We start from the raw sequence: 26,066 nt of genomic DNA, 5'->3' as shown, positions 1-26,066 counted from the left end.
TTCATCGAAAACACATGATTCGGGTGTGGTTTCTTCTTAAATCGACCATGCCCAACACATTTATGGGGTCAAAACTATGAAAAAAATAAAGGGCAGAAAAACCCATTATATATATATATATATTAGCTTCGTTGAGTCACTGTCCCAGCCGAGTAACCAGGTCAAGCATAGCCGACCCAAAACCAAGTTGCCGGTTTGCTAATCATGCCTCCAGTTTATAAAGGGAAGTGGGGTGATAATACCCAAGCAGTTTCGTTTGGCAACTTGCTGTTGAGCGTTGACTTCGGACTTTTCGCTCATTGCTGGCAGAGTCCTTATCTGTCCGTAGAAGCGCTCACATACAGTGACATTTTGGGTTTTCAAAGATATAGTACATATATAGTTTCATCATTCATGCGGCAACCACCATAGCACCATAAGGCCACCATCGTTCTGCTGCGTGTTTCTTAATTGTTTTATTCGATGGATCTCTTCTGCGTGGCCCAGACAGTTCGCCTGCGAAGCCACAGCAACAAGTTCCTCTCCGCCAACGACGACGGCCGCTCCGTTCGCCTCACGAGCAACAAGAACGCAAAGAACTCGATTTGGGAGGTGGTGTGCGTCTCCCTGGACAAACGCAGACCCATCCTGAGGCTGAAGAGCGGTTCTGGGTCGTTCGTCCGAGCGTCGGAGGAGCCCTTCATCAGGGGCATCAAGGGAGGGAGTAGGAGGGTCGTCCAGTGCTGGTCCGACCCCATGGACTTCTCCATGGACTGGGAGCCCATCAGAGAAGGGTTCCAGGTGAGGCTCATGAACCGCAAGAGCGGTGGTTTCCTGTGCCCCCGCGGAGGGCCACCGCCCTGGAGGAATATTGTGACGCACGACCCTCTCAACTACAAGGACAGCATCGGCATAATACAGGAATGTTTTCTGTGGGAAGTCGAAGCAGCCGAAGCGGCACCGCCATCGCTTCTCGTCAGCGTATTCACGTCACTGGCTTTGGACGATCAGTTGGGATCCAGCAGCGATTGGGAAGACAGGGTGCGCAACTCTCTCTCTCTCTCTCTCTCTCTCTCTCTCTCTCTCTCTATATATATATATATATATATATATATATATATATATATATATATATATATATATATGAAAATGAGAATGTCTAGGAACAAATACGTGAATAATGTTTTTTCTCATAAAAAAAACAAATTTTTAAGCTTGAATATTTTTGTTTTATAAATTTCTAACCGTGCACTTGTTTTCTGCACGGTTGAATTATTTCAAATCATTCTAAGTAGGTTTTTTTAAAGATTCAAAATCAATGGCTCTCAAAATTTTAAATTTGAAAATTTATAAAAATCTTTTTTTTTGTCAAAAGAACACGAACCAAGGCCTGGTTCCTATCAAATGAAACATGAACATATCTGTATAGTTGAATCATAAAAAAAGTGTTTAAAACAACTGCCCTGCCCCTCCCCCCCTCTTCTCTCATATCACCTACCGCACGTTGGATAGCCTCCGATTGGTAAAACTGTTGAGGTCCTGCCAAATGTTAAATGTGACCGTCTAAATGTGCTTACCATGGTTTATTTATTATATATGATTAAATAAATAAAGTATCAGAATTTTTTTGAAGAGAATTTATATGATTATATAAATAAAGTAATTAGATTTTTATTTTTGAAAAGAACTTAAGTATCAGAATTGATGCACTAGCAATTTTGAGTAGCATTTAGCACTATATTTGCTGGAAACTTATAAGATTTGCCTACCTGATTCAGGCCGACTTGAAGGTTCTATTTAGGTGCCGATAGTTTAATTAGGGTATGAAATATGGACATCATAATTTAAGAAATCATGGAGTTGAGTTTGGTGGGTTCGAGAAATCTACTTCTCTGAAAGAACCCAAACGAACCCCATTTGATTCCAGCAAGAGAACGGTCACCTTTCGGACAATTACTGGAATCCGGTGACACCACCATTGATACTAGGAGTGTGTCAACGGGTCGGGTTTGGTTTGGATCCAGTGGCCCCGATTTCGGGTATGGTATCGGGTACAGACTCGGGTCTAATCGGACACACCATTAGAAAAACTATACCCAGACCCAATAAGAACTACATGAACCAGACCCAGGCCATACCCGGTAAAACCATATTTTTTTATCAGTTTTACATTGAAAAATTGCGGGTCTTACTCGGAACTAGGGTAGGGCATGGGTCTGGTATAAATGGGGAAAGTTGAATACTGTTTCTGCCATGAAAAGCCCAAAGGATGATGAAGTCATTCCTTGAAGGCATGCAAAATAATACAATGAAGAAAGGGACATGATGAGGTAATCAATACCGACTTTCATTTTCGTCAATGAATAATGAACAATGGAAAGATTAATGATATTGTCACACGCAACAATTCCAATGTCAAGTCTCTACCATTTCACCCACGGTTATGTAAACGCGGTTTTGGATACAGGCAGTAAATCTAACCTAATCGGGTTTTAGTTAATGGAAAATTCTATTTAGGGCCAATCATTTGCCCCTAATTCCAAATAGGGGGGTGGGGGCAAACATAAATGAATAATTTTTTTCTTAAGAGGGGGCCAGAAATTATTAATTTTTTTTTTTTTTTTTGGGGGGGGGGGGGGCGCGGGGCGGGTGCAAATATTTTTTACCTATATTGGGATCAGCCAGATAAAGGCTCCAATATAAGTTTTAAATTCCTGTCGGGGAGGGGAAAGGCATTGGTATGTCAAAATGGTTTGCTTTAGAAACATTTTAAAATTTTCACAATGGTTTTATTGGGATATATGTCATTTTTAAATTGTCAAGTTTTTTTTCTTTACAGTATCCCTTCACGCACAAGAGAGAGGGAAAATCCTACGGTGCCATTATGAGAGAGTGAGAGCTACAATCCCATAGGATTGTTACTTACCAAAGAAAGAGTAGAAAATCCTAAAGTTACTAAGTTTAATTTATCAATTATATTAAAAGTTACCAAAGAAAGATGTATTAAAAGTTACCACACATGGAGAGAGACTAGAAAATCCTATTAACGTGGCAATACATATTTTATTTACTAAAAAATAGGTAATTAGATAAATTAGGGGAAATGCTTTAAATTACCGAATTCCAATCTCCAAAAAGCATGGGGTACATTTGGCTTATTCTAATCCTATTTGTTAAGAATCATATCCATATTACCAAGGGAGGGGGTGAGGCGCTCCACTTGCTTGGCAGGAGCAGTTTGTGCACGTCACCTTGTGTTGGGACGTTGCAAGTTCGAATCTCAATGGTATTAGTTGTATAACTGTTAAGGGCCTGCCTAACCCCAGCTTTCTCTGTCAAAAAAAAAATCATATCCATAATGAAGGACGCCACATTGGTTGTTCTTGTAAGGCTTTCATACCTTGGTTCAACAATAACATCCTTGCGTGGGCGCAATCGAAATATACAAAATTTAATGCTAATGCCCCAAATCTCCAATCTCCACTCCTCGTTCAAATCGCCAACACCAAACGGCGGAGACTGACAGGGATTTGGTGAATCCCCATCACTGCTTCCAACTCAGGCTCCCAAACAGTTATTAATCACATACTAAGATGTCTGCACAATTTGAATGCAATACTCTTATGTCAAACCTACATACAGTTATTAATCAAATAGTAATTATGTTATCAAATCTGACTAAACTAATTCAGATTTGTTTGAAATATCTGACCTAAATCGGAACAGTTAACATCCCTATCCATCCACCTCAGCATGGGTGGGGTATAATTTTGGAGGAAAAAACATCATTGCTTTTCATGGCAAATGGAGAGTAATTAACTGGTATCGTCCACCCTGGTGATCCAAAAGACGTGCTGAGGCAATTTGGCTTGATTTTTAATGAACTAATATAGATGTCACGGGCTGGGAAGCGAAGGCCCCCGTGACGTAGCTTTGGGCAATCACACACCGAAGGCAGGCCTTTTAAGCGCACAAGCAACGCACAACACATGTGCACGAGCAGAAGCAAGAGTACGTGTATGCACAAGCACAAAGAGAGAAAGAGATGCAAAAAGCTTCTTTATAGATACTTGAAAGCAAAGTACATCAAGAGGGGAAGAGAGGGTCTGAATACACGGGGTTCTTAGGCCGTAAGGCCTTGTGGGGCACTCTAGAGTGCCAAAGAGGTGTATACATCAGAGCAAAAAGGTGAAAAACATGGTGGTCCGGAACACGCTCCCCCGCCTAAATTGGCGCCGTCCTCGACGCCAATTGTTCATGGTAGCCTTCTACAAGCTGTCGATGCTGAAACATATTGCTGGCTTTCTCCCAGGTGGCTTCACATTCTGGCAATCCTTTCCACTGCACTAAGTACTTTTTGACTTCCCCTAGATAGTTGTTGGAATGGTTGAGGATGATATCTGAATCTCTGCCTGATACACTAACTGTTGAAGAAGCTCACTGCGGGGTCAGAGCACGTTGAGGCATGCTCCGTTGAGGATCTCCTTCATCTTCGTGGAATGGCTTCAGGTTACATATATGGAATACCGGGTGCACTTGAAAGTTTGCTGGCAAGTCCAGCCGGTACGCCATGTTTCCCACACGTTTGATAATGGTGAAGGGGCCATCATACTTGCGAATAAGACCTCGGTGGTGGCCCCGAAAGATAGTTGTGCGGTCAGGAAAGAGTTTGGCCAACACTTTGTCTCCAACTCAAAATTCTGTTGGGCGACGCTTCTCATCTGCCCAGTTCTTCATGCGCTTGGTTGCCTTGTTTAGATATGCCTTCGCCAACTCTGTCTGATCTTGTCAGTTCCTGACAAACTGGTATGCATAAGGTGTTTTTCCACGTCCTCGCGCAGCAAGGGAGTGTGGAGTCTGCGGTTGTTGTCCAGTTGCAACTTCAAATGGACTATGGTCGAATGACTCGCTCTTTTGAAGGTTGTAGCAGAATTGAGCTGCATCAAGTAAATCAACCCAATCCCTTTAGTTGGCACTGACAAAGTGCCGCAGGTATTCCTCCAGCATGTCGTTTATTCTCTCTGTCTGTCCGTCAGTTTGGGGGTGGAAACTTGTGCTGAAATGCAAGTTCGTCCCCATTAAGCGAAATACTTCTCGCCAAAACTTGCCAGTGAAGCGTGCATCACGATCACTGACGATGCTCTCTGGAATTCCCCAATGCTTAATTACGTTTTGCACGAATAACTTTGCAGTATCAGCGACTGAGCAGGTAGCAGGGGCAGGCACGAAGATAGCATACTTCGAGAACCTATCCACAACCACATAAATCGAACTGCAACCTTGTGCTTTTCTAAGTTGATCGAACAAGTCTGCGATCAAAGGAAGCGGGTACTTGTTCTTCACCGTCATTTTGTTCAGTGCTCTATAGTCGACGCACAACCACTTCGACCCATCGTGCTTTGCTTGAAAGAGCACGGGTGCTCCAAAGGGAGCTTTGGATGGCTGAATGATTCCTGCTTCGAACATACCATCCAATTGTCTGCGTAATTCCTGCAGCGCAGGAATTGCCATACGATAAGGAGCCATTGCGGGTGGCCGTGCACCCGGTATTAATTCAATCTGATGATCTACCTCACGCCTCGGAGGTAGCTTCTTCGGCATCTCGGCGGGCATAACATCACCGAACTCCTTCAATACTGGCGCTAAGGCCTCTGGGACATCCGCGACTTTTTCTACCTCATCTATAGCACGGATTGTGACAAGAAAAGTCTCGTCACCACTTTTCATGCCTCTCTTCAACTGGAGCGCAGACACCAAACGCTCACATGGCTTTCCTGTCATCGCAGTAACCATGCAGGACTGACTCTCACTCTCAAAGCTGACAACATTGAGGTGAGGCATCGGCACTGCCTTGTTGCTTCTCAAGAATTCCATCCCGAGGATGACTTTAAAATCATCCATGGGTGCGATTGATAACGCGATCCTTACTGACCAGTTGTGGATCTGCACTGGTACATCCCGAGCGACACCGTAGATGGCTTTGGCCTCTGAATTAACAGCTTTCATGCGACTCTCTTTTTTCTCCCACTGTAATCCCAACCGTTCTGCTTCTTCATGCGAGATGAAGTTGTGCGTGGCATCTGTGTCTACCAATGCCTTGGTGAGTCTTCCGTTGAGCAAAAGTTTCAAATACATCAATTCTTTGCATACTGTCGGTTCCACACTAGTTATGACCTTTACTGCATTCATCATCTGCATTGCGCCAACTGTTGGCGCTACTGTAGGTTGATCCTCTTCCTCACCCTGAACAACATTCGCAACTCGGGGTACACGGTTATCTCCATTCCCTTGACCGCGGTTTCTATTGGGACATGTATCCTGCCAATGATCCCCATGGCAGATGTGACAGTCACGGCGACGATAATTACCACCTTGAAAGTTATTCCAATTCTGATTATTATTTTGGCCATCTTGCCGGCCATGATTCTGCTGGTTTCCCCGACCAGCATTTTGTCCTTGGTCGTTCCTTCAATTGTCCATTCGATTGTTGCGATCATTTCCCTGCTGTCTGCCTTGAAATGCAGGGTCATTCCTATCCAGCTCAGCAAGTTTCTCTGCAACCGCAAGCGCCTCAGCCAGTGTTGCGGGGTCATGCCGAATGAGTTCTTGGTTTTCCCATCCTTGTAACCCATTGCCAAAGTAAAACAACCGATCATCATCATCCATTCTCTCCACTTCCAACATTATCGAAGAGAATGCCTTGACATAGTAATGTACTGACCCTGTCTGTTTCAATGCCAATAACCTTTTGCGGGCCATTTTCTCTTGATTTTTAGGTAGAAAGTAGTCTCACATTTCCTTCTGGAGGTCTTCTCATGAGACTATAACAACCAATCCCCGTCGAACATCACCTAAGCGACGTCTCCACCAAAGGGTCGCTTCATCCGCAAAGTACATTGTTGCGGTGCACAACCTATCTGGGTCCTCCTCTATCCTCGCAGCTTCTAGAAATTGGTCCATCTCGTAGATAAAATTCTCGAGATCCTTTGAGTCCCGCGTGCCTTTATACTTTGCAGGCTTAGGTAGCCTGTAACGTGGTCTATCCACATATATCGCAACACCGCCAGCCGGGGCAGTTCTCAACTGTCGCTCTAACTGTTCATTCTTTCGTCGAATAACATCTAATTCAGCAGCCCTGATGTTGAACCGACCCAACAAATCATCAAATCTGGTGGAAAAGTCCTCCATCGAGTAGTTAAGTTTAGTGGCAAGACTTTCCACCGAGTCTTCCACTCCCTCTACTGGTGTCTTGATCTCTGCATTGAGATCTCTAAAAGTGACACAAGTTCCATTAACCAACTTCTCCATGTTGGTCACTGACCCAGTCAGCTCCGCCACATCGCGCGAGATGGCTGACACCCGATCATCGGCCATGAAGTCCTCTTCAGCAGGAACCACACTGCTTGAAGGAGTCATGGCAATCTTTTTCGGCGCCATTGTCACTCCCAATGTCGACAAGGCTCTGGTACCAACTTGTCACGGGCGGGAAAGCGAAGGCCCCCGTGACGTAGCTTCGGGCAATCCCACACACCGAAGGCAGGCCTTTTAAGTGCACGAGCAACGCACAACACACGTGCACGAGCGGAAGCAAGAGTACGCGTATGCACAAGCACAAAGAGAGAGAGAGAGATGCAAAAAGCTTCTTTATAGATACTTGAAAGCAAAGTACATCAAGAGGGGAAGAGAGGGTCCGAATACACGGGGTTCTTAGGCTGTAAGGCCTTGTGGGGCACTCTAGAGTGCCAAAGAGGTATATACATCAGAGCAAAAAGGTGAAAAACATGGCGGTCCGGAACAATAGAGTTGCTCGTGACAATTCTTTCCTAGTTGAAGCCTCAACATTTTAAAGGAAAAGATTAGCCAAAAGTAAGGCTGTAAGGGATTCATTCATCTGGTGGGGGAAACTCATGAACATCACCAAGTTTAGAGAATGCCACAAGTTCAAAATCTGTGTCTGCATGATCTTTGCAGCCAAGCCCAAGCTGAGTATACTTCCTAGTGAGGTAAGGGGGACCTAAGGTTTTCCTCGGTTCATATATATATATATATATATATATATATATATATATATATATATATATATATATATATATATATATATATATATATATAGAGAGAGAGAGAGAGAGAGAGAGAGAGAGAGAGAGAGAGAGAGAATGTTTTGTACACTTGAGTGTATTAGACATAATGAAGCACTCTAGCATTTTCTGGCCACATTACACCATGTGGATGCAACTGCCAGGGTCACACCAGCCAGCATGGACGGTGCTAGTTGAAATTCAAAAAAACACATTCAGGAACACACGATTTTAACATGGTTCAGTTCCTTGAGAAACCTATGTCCACGGTGATAACTATACTCTCTCTTTTTCTGTCTGTTGGATAACTTGCAGAGAGGAAAGAGTAATGTATTATTTATAATGATGGTTATACGCATTTTCAGACTTTTAAAGATAGAGTTCTTTTGAAAAAGAACTCGTTACATATTAACGTCACATTAGGATATGGACTCTTGTCTATTATATGAACGTGACTCTCGATCTTGGATAGAGTCCACAATTTCTTGAATATGTTGTGAATCATCTGAACGTGACTCTTGATCTTGGATGGAGTCCATGTTTTCCTTAACAGTCTCCCTCAAGATCATCGGGATGGGAAGCACAGTGAGCTTCCTATATAAGAGAGCATATTGAGTTGTAGTGAGAGGCTCGGTAAAAACATGAGCTACTTGATCAGGAGAAGGAACATAGCAAACTTTGAGTTGGTCTTTCGAAACTTGGTCACGAACAAAGTGAATATCAACTTTAATATGTTTACTCCTGAGTATGAAATATCGGATGTGCTGCTAGGTAAGTTGCACAAACATTATCACACTACAAGGTTGTTAGACAGGAAATCAGATGCCCATTTCTGCAAGAAGATACTTCAACCAAAGAATTTCAACAACACCATTGGCAAGAGTTCAATATTCTGCTTCGATGCTAGATCGAGGAACAGTTGTTGCTTTTTAGAACTCTAAAAACTGAGATTTTTTCCAAAGTATACAGCATAGCCTCCAGTGGATTTTGGATCATCAAGAGAGCCAACCCAATTTATATGAGTGTAGCCCACAAAAACAACAAAACTCAACTTATGTAATTGAAGTCCAAAATGTAAGTGTTTTTTAAATAACACAGTTTGCGTTTGACAGATGACCAATGATTCTCGGTCAGGGCATGCATAAATTGATAGACGTTATTCACTGAATATGCAACATCGGGTCGTGTCATAGTAACATATTGAAGGGCACCCACAACACTTTGATAAAGGGTAAGATCTGAAAATTGAGGACCATCACCAGCGAATAACTTAGTATTTACAGGTATAGGAGATTAAATTGGTTTGCAACCCCTCATAATTGTCCTCTGTAAGAGATCAAGACTATATTTACTCTGAGACAGGAAAAGCCCAACTGTATTATATATAGCTTTAATCCCTAAAAAGAAATGTAATTGCCCCAAATCTTTAATAGCAAATGTGTGAGGAAAGCATAACAACAGATAATCAATGTACTGAGTAGAATTGCCCATGACAATAATATCATTGATATAAATAAGAATGAAAACAACCACAGAGGACGAAAAAAAATAAACAGTAAGGTATCCATTTGTGATGCCTGAAACCCTGGTATTAGTAATGGAAAGATACAAACCATTGCTAACCATCACAGATTCAAGTGAACTAAGATCAGACTTTCCTGTCATGCTTTGATCATCTACAGTCATATGATGAGTAGCACCACTATTAGGATACCATGGATTATCCAAAGTTGAGTTCAGGGCAATGGCGAATAAGGCTTTTGCAATGTTGAAGCATTGTCGGGTTATATGGTTGTGGCATCCACAATACTCACATATGACCGGCCCACCAAAGTTATCATTGGGACCCGTAGGATTTTGATTATTACTACCATTAAAACCATGACTTTGACCACCACGGCCATGACCACCCCGACTGTGGCCTCTCATCCTCATTCTCCAAAAAAGGTCATAACAGTTGAGGTGTTATCACTCGATAAACTCTGTTGTAGGCAAAGTAAGGCAAGTCTACGTTCTTGATTGAGTAATATGTCAAAAATATCCACGAAGGTAGGCAAGTATTTTGATGCAACATTTATAGAGGTTATAAAACTTTCATACTCAGCTGGGAGACCATTCAATGTTGCTTAAACTAGATCATTGTCACTCGCATCCTCGTCTGCGACTATTAACGAATGAGTCAGTATTTTTTCTTTGTTTAAATAATCAGTCATATCATCTTCACCTTTCTTGATGGTTCGTAGTTGATCCTTAAGTTGCAGAATACACAACAAAGATTGAGAAGCATACGACTTCTCAACACCCCACCCATGCATCACAAGCAATGGGAATCCTGATTATTAGGCTCAAAACATATTCAGACACTGTGGCCTTGATCCAATTTAAGGCAAGTTGATCAGCCCTATACCAATCCCAAGATTTATCATTTCATCTTTCTCATATTTTGATGGTGTAGGATAGGACCCATCAAAAAATTTGAATAAATCTTGACTGTTCATAACAGACTCGATTTGAGTCTTCCATAATAAATAATTGTTTCTGTCTATTTTTATTGAAACTAAACTTGAAAAGGCGTTCCACTGAGGTACCAGATTCAAAGAAACCATTGGGCCAGTTAGGCTTGATTGCGAACTTGACTGGGTAACCATTAAATCTGCAACTGGAGGCACTATGACAACGCAATATTCTGTACTGCATCACATGGTCACAAGGGATGCAGCAGGGACTCGTCGTTGGTCTGCTACAATGCACACAACACTCCACGCTAGAACACACTGCTGCCCTACAACGCTTGCTGGGACACAACATATAGTAGGGATATGCTCCTGCCCTGTTGTACACCTTGTCATGTGTAGAGAACGAAAATAGAACAGATCAAGCATGTTGATCTGCACTTTGGGTGACAGAGATACTCTCACAGTCCTACAACTCGCTCAATGTGAAGTCCTCTGATACCATGATAGAATACTTGAAATTCAAAAAAACACATTCAAGAACACAGGATTTTAACGTGGTTCAGTTCCTTGAGGAACCTATATCCACGATGATAACTATACTCTCTCATTTTCTCTCTATTAGATAACTTGCATAGTGAAGAGAGTAATGTATTATTTATAATGATGGTTACACGAGTTTTCAGACTTATCAAAATAAAGTTCTTTTGAACATGAACTCGTTACATGATTATCGTCACATGAGGATATGGACTCTTGTTGTGTATTATCTGAACGAGACTCTTGCTCTTGGATAGAGTTCTTAACACTACTCTGATGGTTTCCAGCCAATCTGATACTGGAAGGATGCAAGTGGATTATTTCAGGTCAACTTGGTTCCAAAATTGTCTAAACTATAGTAGTAAAAGGCATTAATTAACTAAACATTTTATGGCCAATTATAGGCTGTGATAAGACCGAATATGTGGGGAGAGGGAATCACACCCTTTAAGATGGTATTCACTTTGTCAGTTTCAGGCAATACAATAGCCGGAAACTGGTAGAGTATATAGGTTGTCTATACACATGAGTGTACAGAATCACTTCTCACAAATATATATACTGTGTAAATAATATATATATATATATATATATATATATATATATATATATATATATGTGTGTGTGTGTGTGTGTGTGTGTGTGTGTGTGTGTGTGTGTGTCATTATTCAGTAATAATGCAGAGTTATGGGTGGAATTAAATAGCAAGTTTTAATCGAGAAAAGGACTGTATAAATTAGTATCAACAATTATGGGTGTTCCTTGAATGGATCTGTATGTGGAGCTTCTGATGTGCTTGTGCAAACTTTCTATGTATATGCTATTTGCTAAAAACTATTTTATAAAACTTAAATAAAAAGTTACTTCATATGTCATTTATTGACAGTGAACAACATAAATGAAACAGGGTATATCAGGTCAAGGGCGCTTTGGATGTCTTTCTTCTCAATTCAATATTGTTAAAATTGGTGAATCGGTTTCTAAAAAAACATGAAAAAACCGAATCAATCTTGAACATCTCCTTCAAAAATATTGAAAAAAATGAATTGAATCAACCTTCATTCATCCCATAATTATCAAATCGTCTTTGTGCCGATTCGATTCAGACTGATTTTGACAAGTATGATCTCAATAATGACATCCATAAAATGCGTGAACGTAGCACTTTGAATAAGATGGACGACGTCGAAAAAATGGTGGGCCCTGTCCAAGATATGGGCATTTCAACCATGCTGGTCTGTTTAAGGATGCCCTTGATCTGATCCGATTTCTAAATGAAATTGAACTTCCATTGTATTGCAAATGCACTTTTCATGTTAAAACGATTGTTTTCTTTCCAAAAGTTTTTATTATAAAACTATCCCATAAGAAATCTCTAGGCAAAAACAAACGGGGTGGTCTGTCTGTTTGGTTGGATCTGTTTGTGCAAATCACCATGAGATGAGATGTTGCAAGTTCGAATCCCACAGGTATGGGTGGTTGAATAACTGCCTGGTTGTATAGCCATCTTTGGGCTTGACTACTGGAAAAGACAATCCCCCAGCTTGATTATCAGAAACATAAAAAAAAGTATCTCAAGGAGAAAAGACTAGAAGATACATTAACATAAAAACATGTTGAGAGAGAGGGAGGCAAAATGGGCAAAGAGCAGCATATCTAATGAGGGTAAAACTAAATAGAGTTTTCAATTTATTAGCTATTGCCTATGGTTAAAGGGAAAATACGTATCAATGGTATGAAACTGAATGGCTGAACATAAAACTATGTTAAAGAGAGAATAGTTATCAAGGGCATGAATTTGAATGGCTGATAATAAAACTAAGTATGACATTGAATTATATGTGTATTCGGTATGACCTTGAATTATCGAAGAAGGTCAGGTATGTTTGTGTGTGTGTGTGTGTGTTGTGGAGGGGCAAGGGTGTGACTAATCTAGTGCTAAACCCTTTATAATAATGTTAGTAGCATTCAACTATTTGAAATAACCAAAAATACCTTAATTAAATGGCAGTTTGTGAAAATATTTAGTTGTTTATTGTGATAGTGCATGTTTTTTAATTTTCGAGAAAAAGAAATTATATACACTTATCAAAATATAAAAATAGTATTTTTGTAACTTTAGTTTGAAAAGTAAAAAGTAACATTACCTTAAATATGAGAGATTGCATTCTGATTATTTTACTATTTTATTTGCAGAGCATCACTTCAAGTAGGAGTTCAACAGTAGACACGGTAGTAAGTGTTATGATCCTTATTAATATAACAATGTGAATTTCATTTTAACATGCATGGTTTATTTTTAGCTTGAGTTGGCAAAGGAATCGATCTTTACAGGAACGTCTTGTGCAGTCACCTGATTCATTATCAAGTTCGTTGCGAGAGCCGAATGAGAGGGTTATCTCCTTTACTATGATTAACGACGAAGAAAGTGATGAAGATAACATGCAATGCTCTTCTATCACATTCCAAGGAAATGATTTGCAATATATGACAAAGAAGCTGGAGGAAGCAACCGGGCTTCATGACATTGTTGTCTGTGGAAAAGATCCGTTTGGTGGGAAAGTTTTTCCATTGCATTTGCCGCTGCCTCCGGGAAATCTGCCTATGAGGGTTGTGTTGGTTCCAACGTCACCAAAGTGCCAAAGTCCCTCTGATGCTATAGGGAGGCTCTGTATGGACTCAAAGATCTGGGAAGGACTTGCAACAATGAAAAACAAAGATTTGATGGGAGGGGCAAAGAGAGTCTTGAAGAAAGCATTTCTTGGATGGGAACTTCCAAGGTATCCCCTCAATTTCCCTGCCAAATAATTGCAAAGTACTGCTCTGATCACATGGTTAAAACAGTGGTGAAGTTTGAAGAGATAGAGACTTTGGAAAATTTCTTCTTTCCTTTCCAGTTGTTGGGAGTCTATAGAAACAATTGGAGCCTTCAAGAATTTAAAATTCAAGCCTTCAACACCAGTCACAAAAGTTTACAACGGCAAAATAACGGCAGCCGAACTCTTGCGACAAATTGAAACTTTTTGTTTTTTCTTTCATTCAGTCGTATTATTGAGTGGGCTTTTCAGGTGAATTGTTTGCCTAGAAGGACCAAAATACATTCTTGACCTAGTACAAGCTATTATACTAGGATCTCATATCTGGTCTCATGCAGAAGCATACGTGGTTTGAGGAGCAAGGGAAAGGAGGCGTGGTCCAGTGTTCGAGGCAAACACTTATTAAGTGGTCACTCCTTTTAACAGGGTATGGTGGGGGCAGTGATGCAAAAGATCGGATTTTGGATCCCACTCCGTTTGCAACGGTAGTGGTGGCTTGGTGTGTGTGTGCGGGTGTGTGTGGTGGGGGTGGGCAAGGTGGTCCCCCTTCTTTGAAAGGGGCAGCCACTACGTGGCACCCCATCGTTGGGAAGAATTCTTTATTTGTTCTTCCCCCTATACACTAGATTTGTTTGAAAGGGAAAGCGAGTAATACGTAGAAGGAATATGACCCGCAAGTAGCTTGTTAATTCCCAGTACCTTCTTGCAAACCTGCCCCGAACACTAGATCTGCTTAGAAGGGAAAGACAGTAATATGTCCAAGGAATATAACCAAAGAGTTACAAATAGTTGGTTAATTCCGAGTACCTTGTCAAAACCAAAAAACCACTTGATAAATGTAGGAAAAAACGCGGAGTCAGTTCTCATGTCTATGCAAATTCAAGCACTTCATCTTTTCCTTTCTCCTGCTTTCATATTAGAAAGAAGGTTAATCCCGTATGTAGTAGTGTCAAGTGTCAAGATCATTAACTATTGCTCTTGGGCATCACTTCATCAACAAGAATCATCCAAAAACTTTTCCACAAATTGTAAACACCCAATTTTGAACCGAGATATCTATCATACCAATTCTTTTTACTTTTTCACTAGTACTTGTTTTAATCTAATTTTGGACCTTCAAAACTTAAGTTTTTTACCAAAAATAAAGTTGTGGAGGATGCGTGTAGCTTTCCAATGCACTAAAAAATAATTTTATCCAAAACCAGATCAAAAGTTATGACCAAATCAAGTTTCAAGGGTTAACAACAAAATTATTTATCCTTAATTGACATTGAATTGTAGTTAGTGTACCCGAACTACCATCATTGAACCTAGAATTATCGTTAAACTTCTCACAATGTGTCATCTTTGTCCTTCCTTTTCTGGTTGTATTGTCAGAGCATCTTTAATGACACATCAATTGCCATTATTGTCTGGCCCGCCCATGGATTATCGTTAACGACCAGGTTTAACGACAAACCCATTTATCATTAACATTAAAATTGACGATAACATTCATCCTTGTCAAGAGACCTCGACCGATTTAAAGAATATGCATCCAAACCCTTACTCGGACCCCTGGACTGCCGAAAATAATTGAGGAGTATTCTCTCCCTTATCCCCTTTATAAAATTAATAAATCTATCCTAGGAAAACCCTCCAAGATCAAATCCTACCCCCTCATTCAAATCTTCTTGAATGAGAGTCACCCATCCTACAAAGGACCTTGGATACGAAGAAAGCATATCCAGATCCATTAAAACTCTATATGTAATACCCATAAATTTTCTATACTTATTAAACAAATAAATGATAAAAATAAAACATCAAGAATCTTGTCCATAAGTAACCCTAGTTAAATTTTGAGGATGAAATTTCTTTAAGGAGGGAAGGATGTAAAACCCGTAAATTTTCGATAGTTTACAAGAAATAACAGTGAATTTAAGGCTAAAATATTATTTGAAATTAAGATAAAAATTAAATTATAATTCAAACATTAATCAGGATTCAGAATAAATTTTAAGTTGAGAATTTATTCTGAATTAGGGTTTTAATTTTTTTATCAGAATTAATTTAGATTTAAGTTGAACATAATTGGAATTTAATTAGAATTTTAATATTAGTCCATATTCGAATTGAGTGCGTATTTGAATTTGGAGTCTCATTGGATTTCCTTTTCAATTTCTGGAGTTTTATCAAATCTAGATTTTGATTTGGGAAATTGAACACAGATCGAATTTGGATTTGAATTCAGATTTAATAAATATATTTTGAATATTATAATTGCATTTGAGCTTGAGTTTAACCTAAATTAAGACTCAATTGAATGTCAATTCAAGTTTGAATTATATAATAATTTCAATCTTCATCGAAATTGAGTTTCAATTTTTAAATTGAATTTAGAGGTAATACCTGCAATTTTTTTGAATATTTTTAATGAATAAAATAATATTAATGATGAATTTTATGATAAAAAAAGTATAAAAATATAAATTAGCCTAAGATGAATTATAACAAATATCTTATGAAAAATTCAAGTTGATTTTAGTGAAATTCGCATTCATAATCAAATTTATAAAAAAGATAAAATTTAATAAAATAATTGGTAAATTTTATCAAAATAAAGTCAAATATGATTTCAGATGAATTTATGATAATTTAATACAAATGAAATGTAATTTCAATAAATTTATATTTAGTTTCATGAGTTTGAAATCCAATTTACAATAAAATAAAATATATTCAAAACGATAATGGGTCCTTTCGACCCTAGTAGAGATCATTTTTGAAATGCATTTTTGAGAAAATAACATTTTTAGCAAAAAATTTAAATAATTAAGATAAATTAGCATTTGGAATAATTTAATGTGCATTTAAAAATAATTTAGTTTGTATTTGGAGTCATTCCATTTAAATCTAAATTCTAGTTTTGAAAGAATTGAAATCCAAAATACCAAATTTAATTAATTAGGAAATAATTAATCGGAATAGAAAATGTGATTCAATTAAATTTAATAAAAGTGGTAGGAGTCCATAGGTGGGCCATCCCATCCTATGTGGCACATCTTTTTCAACTTTAAGAAGAAAAATTGAATTTAACACTTTAAAAGCACAAGGTTTTTAAAAGTTAACTAAAATCATATCATGAAATACAAGGTCAAAACTTACCTTTCTAAATAGAGAAGCCTCCCAAGAGGGGGAGGGGGGGGGGGGGGGGCATCCCATCCTAGAGCCTTCTAGGATGGGAGGGCTGGAACAAGTAAGAAGAGAAGGAAGGACATGAGAAAAGGAAAAAAAGAAAAGAAGAAGAAGAAGGAAATTGACTAGTCAAACTTGCATGCCAAGCAAGCAAGTTTGGCTACTTGGAATAGGGAAAGGTTGAACCCCATGGGGGTCGACCAGCCCATATTACCCTTATTTAATATAATATGTTCTATATGATATGAAATATATACATATAGTATATATAACTTAAGTCTATTAGCTATAAAAAAATATATAATATAAAGAAGAAAAGAAAATAAAGAAATGAGAGGATAGGAAAGTGGAATTGAGATTAGATCAAGGGTTGAGATTAGCCCAACACTTGACCTAATCCCTTAGCATTATAAAAATAAAGGAGGGTCTCACGCCCCCCTTATTTGCCCTTTTTTTGTTTCATTGTATTTTTTCTCTCTCCTCTCCTTCTTCTCCATCTTGCTCTCTCTTGCCCCTTCTTCCTTATTCAACCTTTTTCCACCATTCCCTTGTTTTTAACCTCTTGTCCAACCAAGAGGTGAACTTAAGTATGTGCTTGAAGCGTGAAGGTTTATCTTGATGCAGTTACCATACAAAGCGGATGGTCGGTTTGCTTGTAGAGCTCATTTTCGCAAGCAAAAGAGGTGTTTTCGCAAGAGGTAGGGGTTCTATTCTCTATACGTAAATTAGAATTTGTAGGCACAAGTTCTTCTAATTTTTAACAAGAATAAACCCTATACCAAAACCCCTATACATGGGTTTGGCATTGGGTTTGTCAAAAAATTTAATAGAGAGGGTTTTCGGAAGAAAACCCCTCTAAAAAATTGTTATTATCAAAATCGATTTTTGAATTTGATTCAAGTTATTGTTAAAGAAAGAGTTTTGTGTAAAATCTGAATTTGATTTAGTTTAGGAGGGTTGATTCTGATTTTTCTTAGTAGAAATCGATTCCACCCCTAAAGTGGTCAAATTGCTGAAATTAAAATGAACAAAAACAATATACGCATGCTATCAATTTTGTCAAAAATAAAAATCATTATTTCTTAGAATTCGTGTAATGGTTAATGACTTTGTGCAAGATTTTAGTTAGAAATCATGGTTTAATATTCATGTACATGTACGGTGGTGCTTAGCATGATTTTCGTTATTTTTGTCATCGAAAAATATGTATTATTATGTGTGTTATTGCAAAAATACTAAAACTATTTCTAAGGAAATAAGGTTCGGAGAGACGGATCCGTTTTCTCGCCTAACAACTGCAAAAATGGGATTTATCCATAGCAAATTATTTAGAAACCATGTGATGTTGGTTTTAAAACTTTATTTAATATGTTCATGTGAAAAAATTTGGAAATATGAATTCAGGTGGCTTGTTTTGGCTCACCCGAATGCATATTTTCTGTTAATATGTATTTCAGGCCTGACACCCAACATGTAAATCATTTGTATCTCTCTCATCCGAAGGAGTTTTTATAAATAATTTATTGAGTTGAAAAGCTAACAAAATTTTACAGTCTCTGTAAAATTTTGAGCTTTGTTCATGGATTGAGCACTGAATTGTGACAGTAAAAACAAAAAAGTGTAGGCATGCACTAAACTAGTCGTATTTCCCTCGTTCGAAGGAATTTTTATGAACAGTTTGTGGAATCGAAAAACTGACGAAATTAACTGTCATCTGTAGAAATTTTAGCTTTGATGGACAAATGATTTTTTTTTTATAACCTCTCTAACTGTTTGATAGAATTGAGTTTTTACAAGTTTTAAACCGATTTAAGACCCAGTTAGCATATTCTTGTGAATCGTATGTATTTTCATATGTGCTTTTGCGAATGAACATCGTAAAGTTTACGGACTGTTAAAAATTAGTTTTTTTTAGGTAACTATGTGCCAATTATGAGGCATGCATTAATTAATGTGTTGATGCATTAGCTTGCTTTCGTGGCCTTTCGCTAATAAATGTGACAAATAAAGTCTGCTTTGAATCAAATGCAACTGTTAATGATTTGTGTATGCTGTTTTAATATGAATAATATGTATATAATGATGTGAATGATTGGATATATTTAGATATTAAGAAACTCAATGTTTTATGTTGCATATGTGTTTAAGTTTGAAATGAAAGAATGACATATTTAATGTTACTGGAAACATATATTTCAAAATGTGCATTCGTGGGCCCTGAAGAGGTTGAATCCCTCAAGTGGGTTCATATGTGAATGTTGCATGTAAAGTAATTAATTTAAAAAGTTTAAACATATGACAATAAAGATCGATGCATGCAAGGAGAGGGCAAGCAGTATTTTCGGCTTTGTAGGAAATGTCTTGAGCACGAAAGGTTACTCCTCTCCAACCACGGAGATAGTGAAAACCTCTGTATTAGACTGCAATGTAGAGGATAAAAAATCATGAGTGGAAAACTGATGCATCAGGATAACAGTGTTCGAAGCGCTCTCTCGATATGCTCATCCCTCACCCGTAGGACTTGTGAAGGGTGCCTGACCAAGCCAAAGCCACCATTTTTTGAAAATATTACCTGCACCATGGCCTGATACAGGTTTAAGCATGTGTTAATACCCACAGAGCTAAAAACTGAAACTTAAAGTGATTGCACATTAGATAGGCATGACATGCATCATATAAGAAAAGAAACATAATTAAAGATAATAAATGACTCATGCATACGGTCGACTCCTGCAATGGTAAGTGCATGCATTTTTAATTGTTCATATTTAAGTGAATGATTGATTGAAAGAAATTTTGTGAATGTATGCTTGAATGACATGTTAGAAATCTATGCATGTAATTTTGTTGTATTTAATCTTGTTTGAATGTGTGAAAAATCGAATTAATTTATGTCTACTTGTTTTAATTTATGTGTGTGGAATAGATCTACCCTACTGAAACTTAGTTGTCTGACCCTATTGAATTTAAATGTTTTCAGGTAGTGAATGAGTTCACAAGCGATGGTGAGAGGTTGCGACGAGGACCAAACCAAGCCTTTCCCACTCCGATTATTTTGGATTGCAGGCATTCTATAATGCTCAAGACTCTGATTTATAATTTAATTTTAAATAGACTGTTATTATTTAATTTTAAAATGTAATGGACATTAATTCGGTTATGGATGTTTAATTTTTGAATTTAATGGATGTATGAAAAAAGAATGTATTCGTTAAGTAACACGCCAAGTTTTTATCCTGATTGAATTTTTCACTGCAATTTTATAAAACCGTTCAAAAAAAAATGTACATGATTTTTGGGATACAAAATTTGGGGTGCTACACTATAAATAGAAAGCTGCCCCCCCCCCCCCTTTAAGAGATCTTGTCTCTATATTCCTAGCACTATTACTTTGCTGAAACACCATCAGAGACCACACTTAGCCTAGCGGACCCACCTAGCCTACCTCAGCCTAGCTGACTAGTTTAAGGGGCACCTACTTGAACCTAGCCTAGGAACCTGGATCCTCCGTATCTCATGCCACCTTTTGGAACCTATGCCCACTTGCGACGTTCGTGTTCTCATGCTCTTCGACCATAGAAGGGCTACCTGTAGCCCATGGTGAGATTCATTTTTTTCTTATGTATTTTTTTATAAGTTTGGATTTGACTAATGTTAGCATATTTTTCATTTTTGGTGTCTTTTTTGAGTTTCAGAGGTTCCCACTACCATATGCCCCCTTTTCGCAGTGCAACCCTAACAACGAATATCTGATGTCCTTGATCTAGCTGATCCCTTCTCAATAAAGAAGGAAAGGTACGAGGTCTTGATAAACAATTCTCATGATATTCTAAAGTTCAAATTTGGATCTCGGATCCATTTGCTAAAATATTTTTTAGTGAAAAGATTGGATTTTTGCATTTAAAAATTGAGAATCTATAGAATAACAATCACGGTAAGACCATTTACATGATTTAAATATCAAAGTTATTAGAATAGCATTGCGAGGTTAGTATTGTTTTTGGTGTTTTTTGGATTTGGATCCACCTTAGATCCAAATTCTGTCATATTTCTGTTTTCTATTTTTTGGCATTGTCACAGTGATAGAGCCATTTCTCCTTGTCGTAGCTCACTTTTCAACATTCTAGGACTCGTCAAAAATCTAATAGTTGGATCTACGATTCACTTGTTTGGCATATTCTCAAGTTCTGATCCATGGTCTCTAAAATATGCTCAAACATGGAAAACAATCATTGTCTTGACAAATTTGTGCAGAAAACTGTCTGTTCTTTTCTAAAGCCTGCAAAAAATTTTGGATTTCTAAAAAAATAATAAGGTATTATTCTCAGTATTTTTTTGAGAAATTCATCGATGGTTGATAATCAATTAACTTTTGGATGTTCATCAAGTTGCTTAACTTATACAAGCTTTTAAAACACCTTTGAATCTCGATCTCGATGGAGGATCCATGAGGATTGACCCCTATGAAACCCAGTTCAAGTCATGCATTTGACATGCATAGGATCCACTAAATCTCCTAATTAAACAGGTTTGGATCCAAAGATTTATCCGAATTTGTAAAAACACCATAAGGACTCAGCTCCATTCTATGGACCCGATCCTAGTTTAGATTAGTTTCAAGTTGGATCTGTAACACCCCACTTTTTATAACCCAAAAAATTGTGATTTTTTTTTAAATACTTTAACAAATAACAGCGAAAAAACTCAACGGGTCTAAAACTTGGCGTGCTACTTCACAGAATCATTTGCGATCATATAATTATGGAATTAAAATAGATTTCAAATTAAATACGACAATAAAACTTAAATAGCCATACATGTCCAAAATTAATTACATTCAGCCTTAACTCAAAATTTAGAATTTATCAGAGTCCAAAACATCAATAAGACAAAGGAAAGTAGGCTCGGTCTCCATCGCAACCTCTCGCCTTCGCTAGTAAGTACCTACTCACTTCCTAAAAAATTTTAAAAAGCAGAGGGGTTAGACACAACTTTTCTCAGTAGGATAGATTATACTAAACTTGTAAAATAAAAATACGAAACAAGAACTTTATCTAATTTTTCATAGCAAATTAAATTTAAGTGACTAATCATGCATTTTTAATTTAAGCAACAAGTACAAGAACTAGCAATTATAAACAAATATGTATTATTCATTTTTAACTCAAATCAAATATAATGCATGCACAGATAAAATGTATGATCTTACCAAATACAAAAGTCATCGAATGCATGATCAAATTTTTATCTTTAATTACATGGTTGATCATGCATATATTTTACATTTTATTCATCTTTATTTATGCATGATTGATGATAAAATTGCTTTAAAAACTCATTTTTATCATTAGTTTTGAGAAATCACATTAGAATTGAAATTATCAAAGAATCATATATTTCAAAGCTTGCCCTGCATTTTTAGTGTTTTTACTAGTTTAGAGTTTTCTTAATTGTAGTTTAGTTAGATTAGATTGTAATTAGCTAATGTTATTAGTTTATGAAGATTTAATTTTTAGAGAAACACATTTTTCTAAGCAAAGCCCTCTTTGAGAATTATTGAAAATTCATTGGACCTATTTTGAAAAAATTGTTTTAACCTAATGAGATTAGTATAAATAGCATGTTTTCATTATGAAAAAACATTTTTCAGTCTGTAGCCTGCGCCCCCCTCTCTCTCTCCTCTCTGCCTCCCTTTCTTCCCCTTTTTTGATCGACTGGTTGCCTACCTCATTCTTCTAGCTTCTTATGCTTTTCAATCTTTTTTCCAATCTCTATCATCGTCAATTCCTTGCATCCCCTCTATCAGAGAGAGAGCGGAGTTCGTCTGACTGCAGTGAAAAAGCCATCTTCTCTTCTCATCTAATCCATTGGAAGCGGATCGCTCGGTTTGCTTCTTTCTCCCCCGTTTCACTGTAGATCTAGTTTTGCATAGCATAAAGCATTGCATTGCAAGTAGTTTTAGTTGATCTTCACATCATCTGCATATTAATCTAGTTAGTTTAGTTTTCTTGCATCTAAAAAAATAAAAAGAAAAAGTACAGATTTTGTTTTAATCAAGTTAGTTGTTTTCTTGAGTTGTGCATTGAATACTCTTGATTTAGGTAGATTGATAGTTTAATATAGATTTCATATCTTTTCTTGATTTTAATTAGTTTTAGGTTAGGTTTAGGTCAAATTGAGTCTAGGTTGAATTTTTAATACTCGGTTTTCATCAGATAGATGAATTAAATTTTTTGAAGTAGCCGAGTAGTTTTTTTTAGCAACTTTAATTCTGCTTGATCTCCAGTGTTGAGTGTGTTGACTGCCAACATTGATTGAGTTGTTTTTTTTTTGTTTACATTGAGATTGCTGTGTGAAAAACTAGTTTACATTCATAGGTTAGCAAATAACGTTGATCATGCTTTGTTGCTAACGTTGTTTTGTCTTTACTCACATTAGAATTGATCTTTGTTGCTTTGTTATTATTTTTAGTGCAGATGCCAATAATGTTTTTTTGGTTTTATTAACGTTGTCAACAAGTGAGTGTTAGTTGTTTTTAGCAATGTTTTTAGTTTTTTTTATTAGTCGATTTTGTATATATCGTTCTTTGTTTCTTTGTTTTTATTAGTCATTTTTTTTATCAGTCAGCTTGCCTATTGCATGGGGTTTCGTTTTAAAAAATTTTAGTTGTTTGTTTTTATTAGAATTACGTAGTAGTTATTTATTGATTTCATTAGATGGCAATTCTGCTCAGCAGTTAGTTGTTTCAGTTATTTCATTAGGTTTGATAGCATTAGACATTATTTGTTTTGGTTGTTTATTTTAATAGTTTGATTGCATTGGTCATTTAGTCAGTATATTGTTTAACTTTTTTTTTTTGTTAGTTATTTTGTTTAATCAGAATAGTTGAATCTTTAGGTGTAGTTAGTTTCTAGATTTCTTGAATTAGTTAATCATAGTTTGCTAAGTATTTAGTTCTAGAGTTCTTGTTGGTTATGCTGTTTTACTATTTTGTCTATTAGTGTTAGTTTGTTAATGGTTTGTTCATAGTTAGTTAAATGCTTATGAGTTTGTTTCTAGTTAGTTAAATATTGTTCTTGCAGATTTTTTTTTTCATTAGCCATTAGATTTTTTGTTTTGTTCCATTCGTACTGCTATGTTTTGTTCTTGTGTTTTGCAGGGAAGTGTTTGAACGTGTGGTGAGCCCCTTTTCGTACCCCCAGAGTGCCCTCTGAGGTCTTATCAAGCCCTAAAAAGTGCCTTCAGGGAGCCCTCAGATAGCAAAAAAAAACATAGCCTACACATAAACATAGAGGAAAGGACAAAGGGAAGCAAATCAATTCAAGAGGGACTACAAAAGACTCAAGCACTGAAGCCTTTTCTTTTCTTTCTAGCTTAGGATTTATTTAATTCATTTGGGTTTGTAATAAGTCACTTTAATTATTTGTTTAAGCCCTCTGCAGGGGCATCACTCGCTTGTTTATTTAGTTAATTAATCTTTTATTTCTCAAGGCAATAAAGCATAGTTTAATTGTGTGCTTGAATACAAAGTATTTCCCGTTCCCTGAGTTCGACCCAGACTCCACCAATCGTGCGAGCCAATTTTTATTATTTGGTGTCTGGCTTTCACTTGATTTTATTTAAAAATATTATTTTAAAAATCATTTTCCAAAACTCACACCAATTTTTTGGTGCCGTTGATGGGAAACGACAAATTATATGAGTATTCACTTTATTGCCATTCTTTGGCCACATTTTGTAGGTTGCTAGTTGACTTTCTATTTATTGTTTAGGTTGCTTAGTTTAATTCCTGCTTCATATTTAGGATTATTTAGTTTTCTTTTTGTACTTAGGCTTAGAACCACGTTGCTTGCAAACTCTAGATACCAGCTTATTTTTCTTGCATGGCCCACCTATTAGGATACACTGAGAGGTGACTGTGCACGATTAGTACCGTGTTCATAGTTTATTTTTTGCATAATATCAGTGCGTGCAAGTGTGTGGTGCTTGTTTATTGCTTTCTAGTTATTTTTATTTTACTTGCTTTGTGGTTTGTTGTGTGCGTGCACTGCGTGTTAGTTAGTTAGAAAACAAGTGACTTAGGACGGTTGTTGCACCAGTTTCTCTCAGGTGCATGCAAGGGCGACACTCGCTTGACCCGGAGCTTGCTGAGATAGTTGAGGACCCTGAGTCCCTTATTAGGAGAGCCCATCGATCCGGCCCCATGGCTCAGGATCAACAGTTGATCCGTCCTCTTAGGGAGTACTTCATGCTCAATACTTGCACTCCCGCCTCCTGCATCACGAGACCTGATGTGGGAGGAAACCATTTTGAGATCAAGGCTAGTGTCATCCAAATGCTACCATCCTTTTACAGCCTTAGCAACGAAGACCCCTACCGTCATCTTGATGAGTTCCTCGAAATCTGCTCTACAGTGCAGATCAATAATTTTTGGGATGACGCATTAAGGTTGACGTTATTCTCTTTCTTCCTCAAGGACAAAGCCAAGCACTGGCTGAAGGCTCTAGATATGGTTCAGATTACCACTTTGGAACACATGCAACGAGAATTCCTCAAGAAATATTTTCCAATTGGTAAGACAAACCAATATCAAAAAGCCATCACCAACTTTTCACAAATTAAGGGAGAAATGTTTCATGAGACGTTGGAGAGGATGAAAGATCTTCTCTGGAAGTGTCCCCACCACCAGGTGCCTCGTTGGCAACTAGTGTAGTACTTTTATGATGGGCTGATTGAGAAGAACCGTCAAATGGTCGATGCTGCCTGTGAGGGGCACTTTCATGCTGAAGAGTGAGGTTGAGGTGTGGGCTCTATTTGAGACCCTGAGTGAGAATTTGATGCATCATGCTTCAACATCACAATTTGAGAGGGCTACACCTGCCCCTGTTGGCGCCAAGAAGGCTGGTATCCTCGAGTTAGGGACAAACCTTGAGTTGCATAACAAGGTCAACCTGCTGACCCCCAAAATTGGATCAGTTGTTGTCAAATCCCTCCCCAGCCATGGAAGTGTGTGCGTTGTGTGA

General features: G+C 37.6%; 1 protein-coding gene across 1 annotated transcript; it reads left to right on the top strand.

Annotated features, from left to right (window-relative positions):
* Positions 1-462: 462 nt before the first annotated feature.
* Positions 463-26,066, top strand: LOC149828482 (uncharacterized). The gene is made up of 5 exons (XM_090017062.1): positions 463-1,020; positions 13,247-13,285; positions 13,385-13,830; positions 25,153-25,491; positions 25,784-26,066. Exons 1-5 carry the CDS (start codon positions 463-465, stop codon positions 26,064-26,066), a joined length of 1,665 nt encoding a protein of 554 aa, XP_089873188.1.

The sequence above is a fragment of the Nuphar pumila genome, chromosome 9 (assembly GCF_984573655.1).
Source record: "Nuphar pumila chromosome 9, dmNupPumi1.hap1.1, whole genome shotgun sequence".
Lineage (NCBI taxonomy): Eukaryota > Viridiplantae > Streptophyta > Magnoliopsida > Nymphaeales > Nymphaeaceae > Nuphar > Nuphar pumila.
The sequence above is the reverse complement of the archived record's forward strand: the minus strand, read 5'-3'. Positions and strand labels throughout refer to the sequence as shown.

Bases quoted from the DNA above. Each gene is read 5' to 3' on its own strand.
- LOC149828482 (XM_090017062.1), top strand. From the start codon at position 463: ATGGATCTCTTCTGCGTGGCCCAGACAGTTCGCCTGCGAAGCCACAGC. The intron at 13,286-13,384 runs GTAAGTGTTATG...CGATCTTTACAG, and splicing joins GTTCAACAGTAGACACGGTA to GAACGTCTTGTGCAGTCACC. The intron at 25,492-25,783 runs GTTGACGTTATT...CTGATTGAGAAG, and splicing joins TTTTGGGATGACGCATTAAG to AACCGTCAAATGGTCGATGC.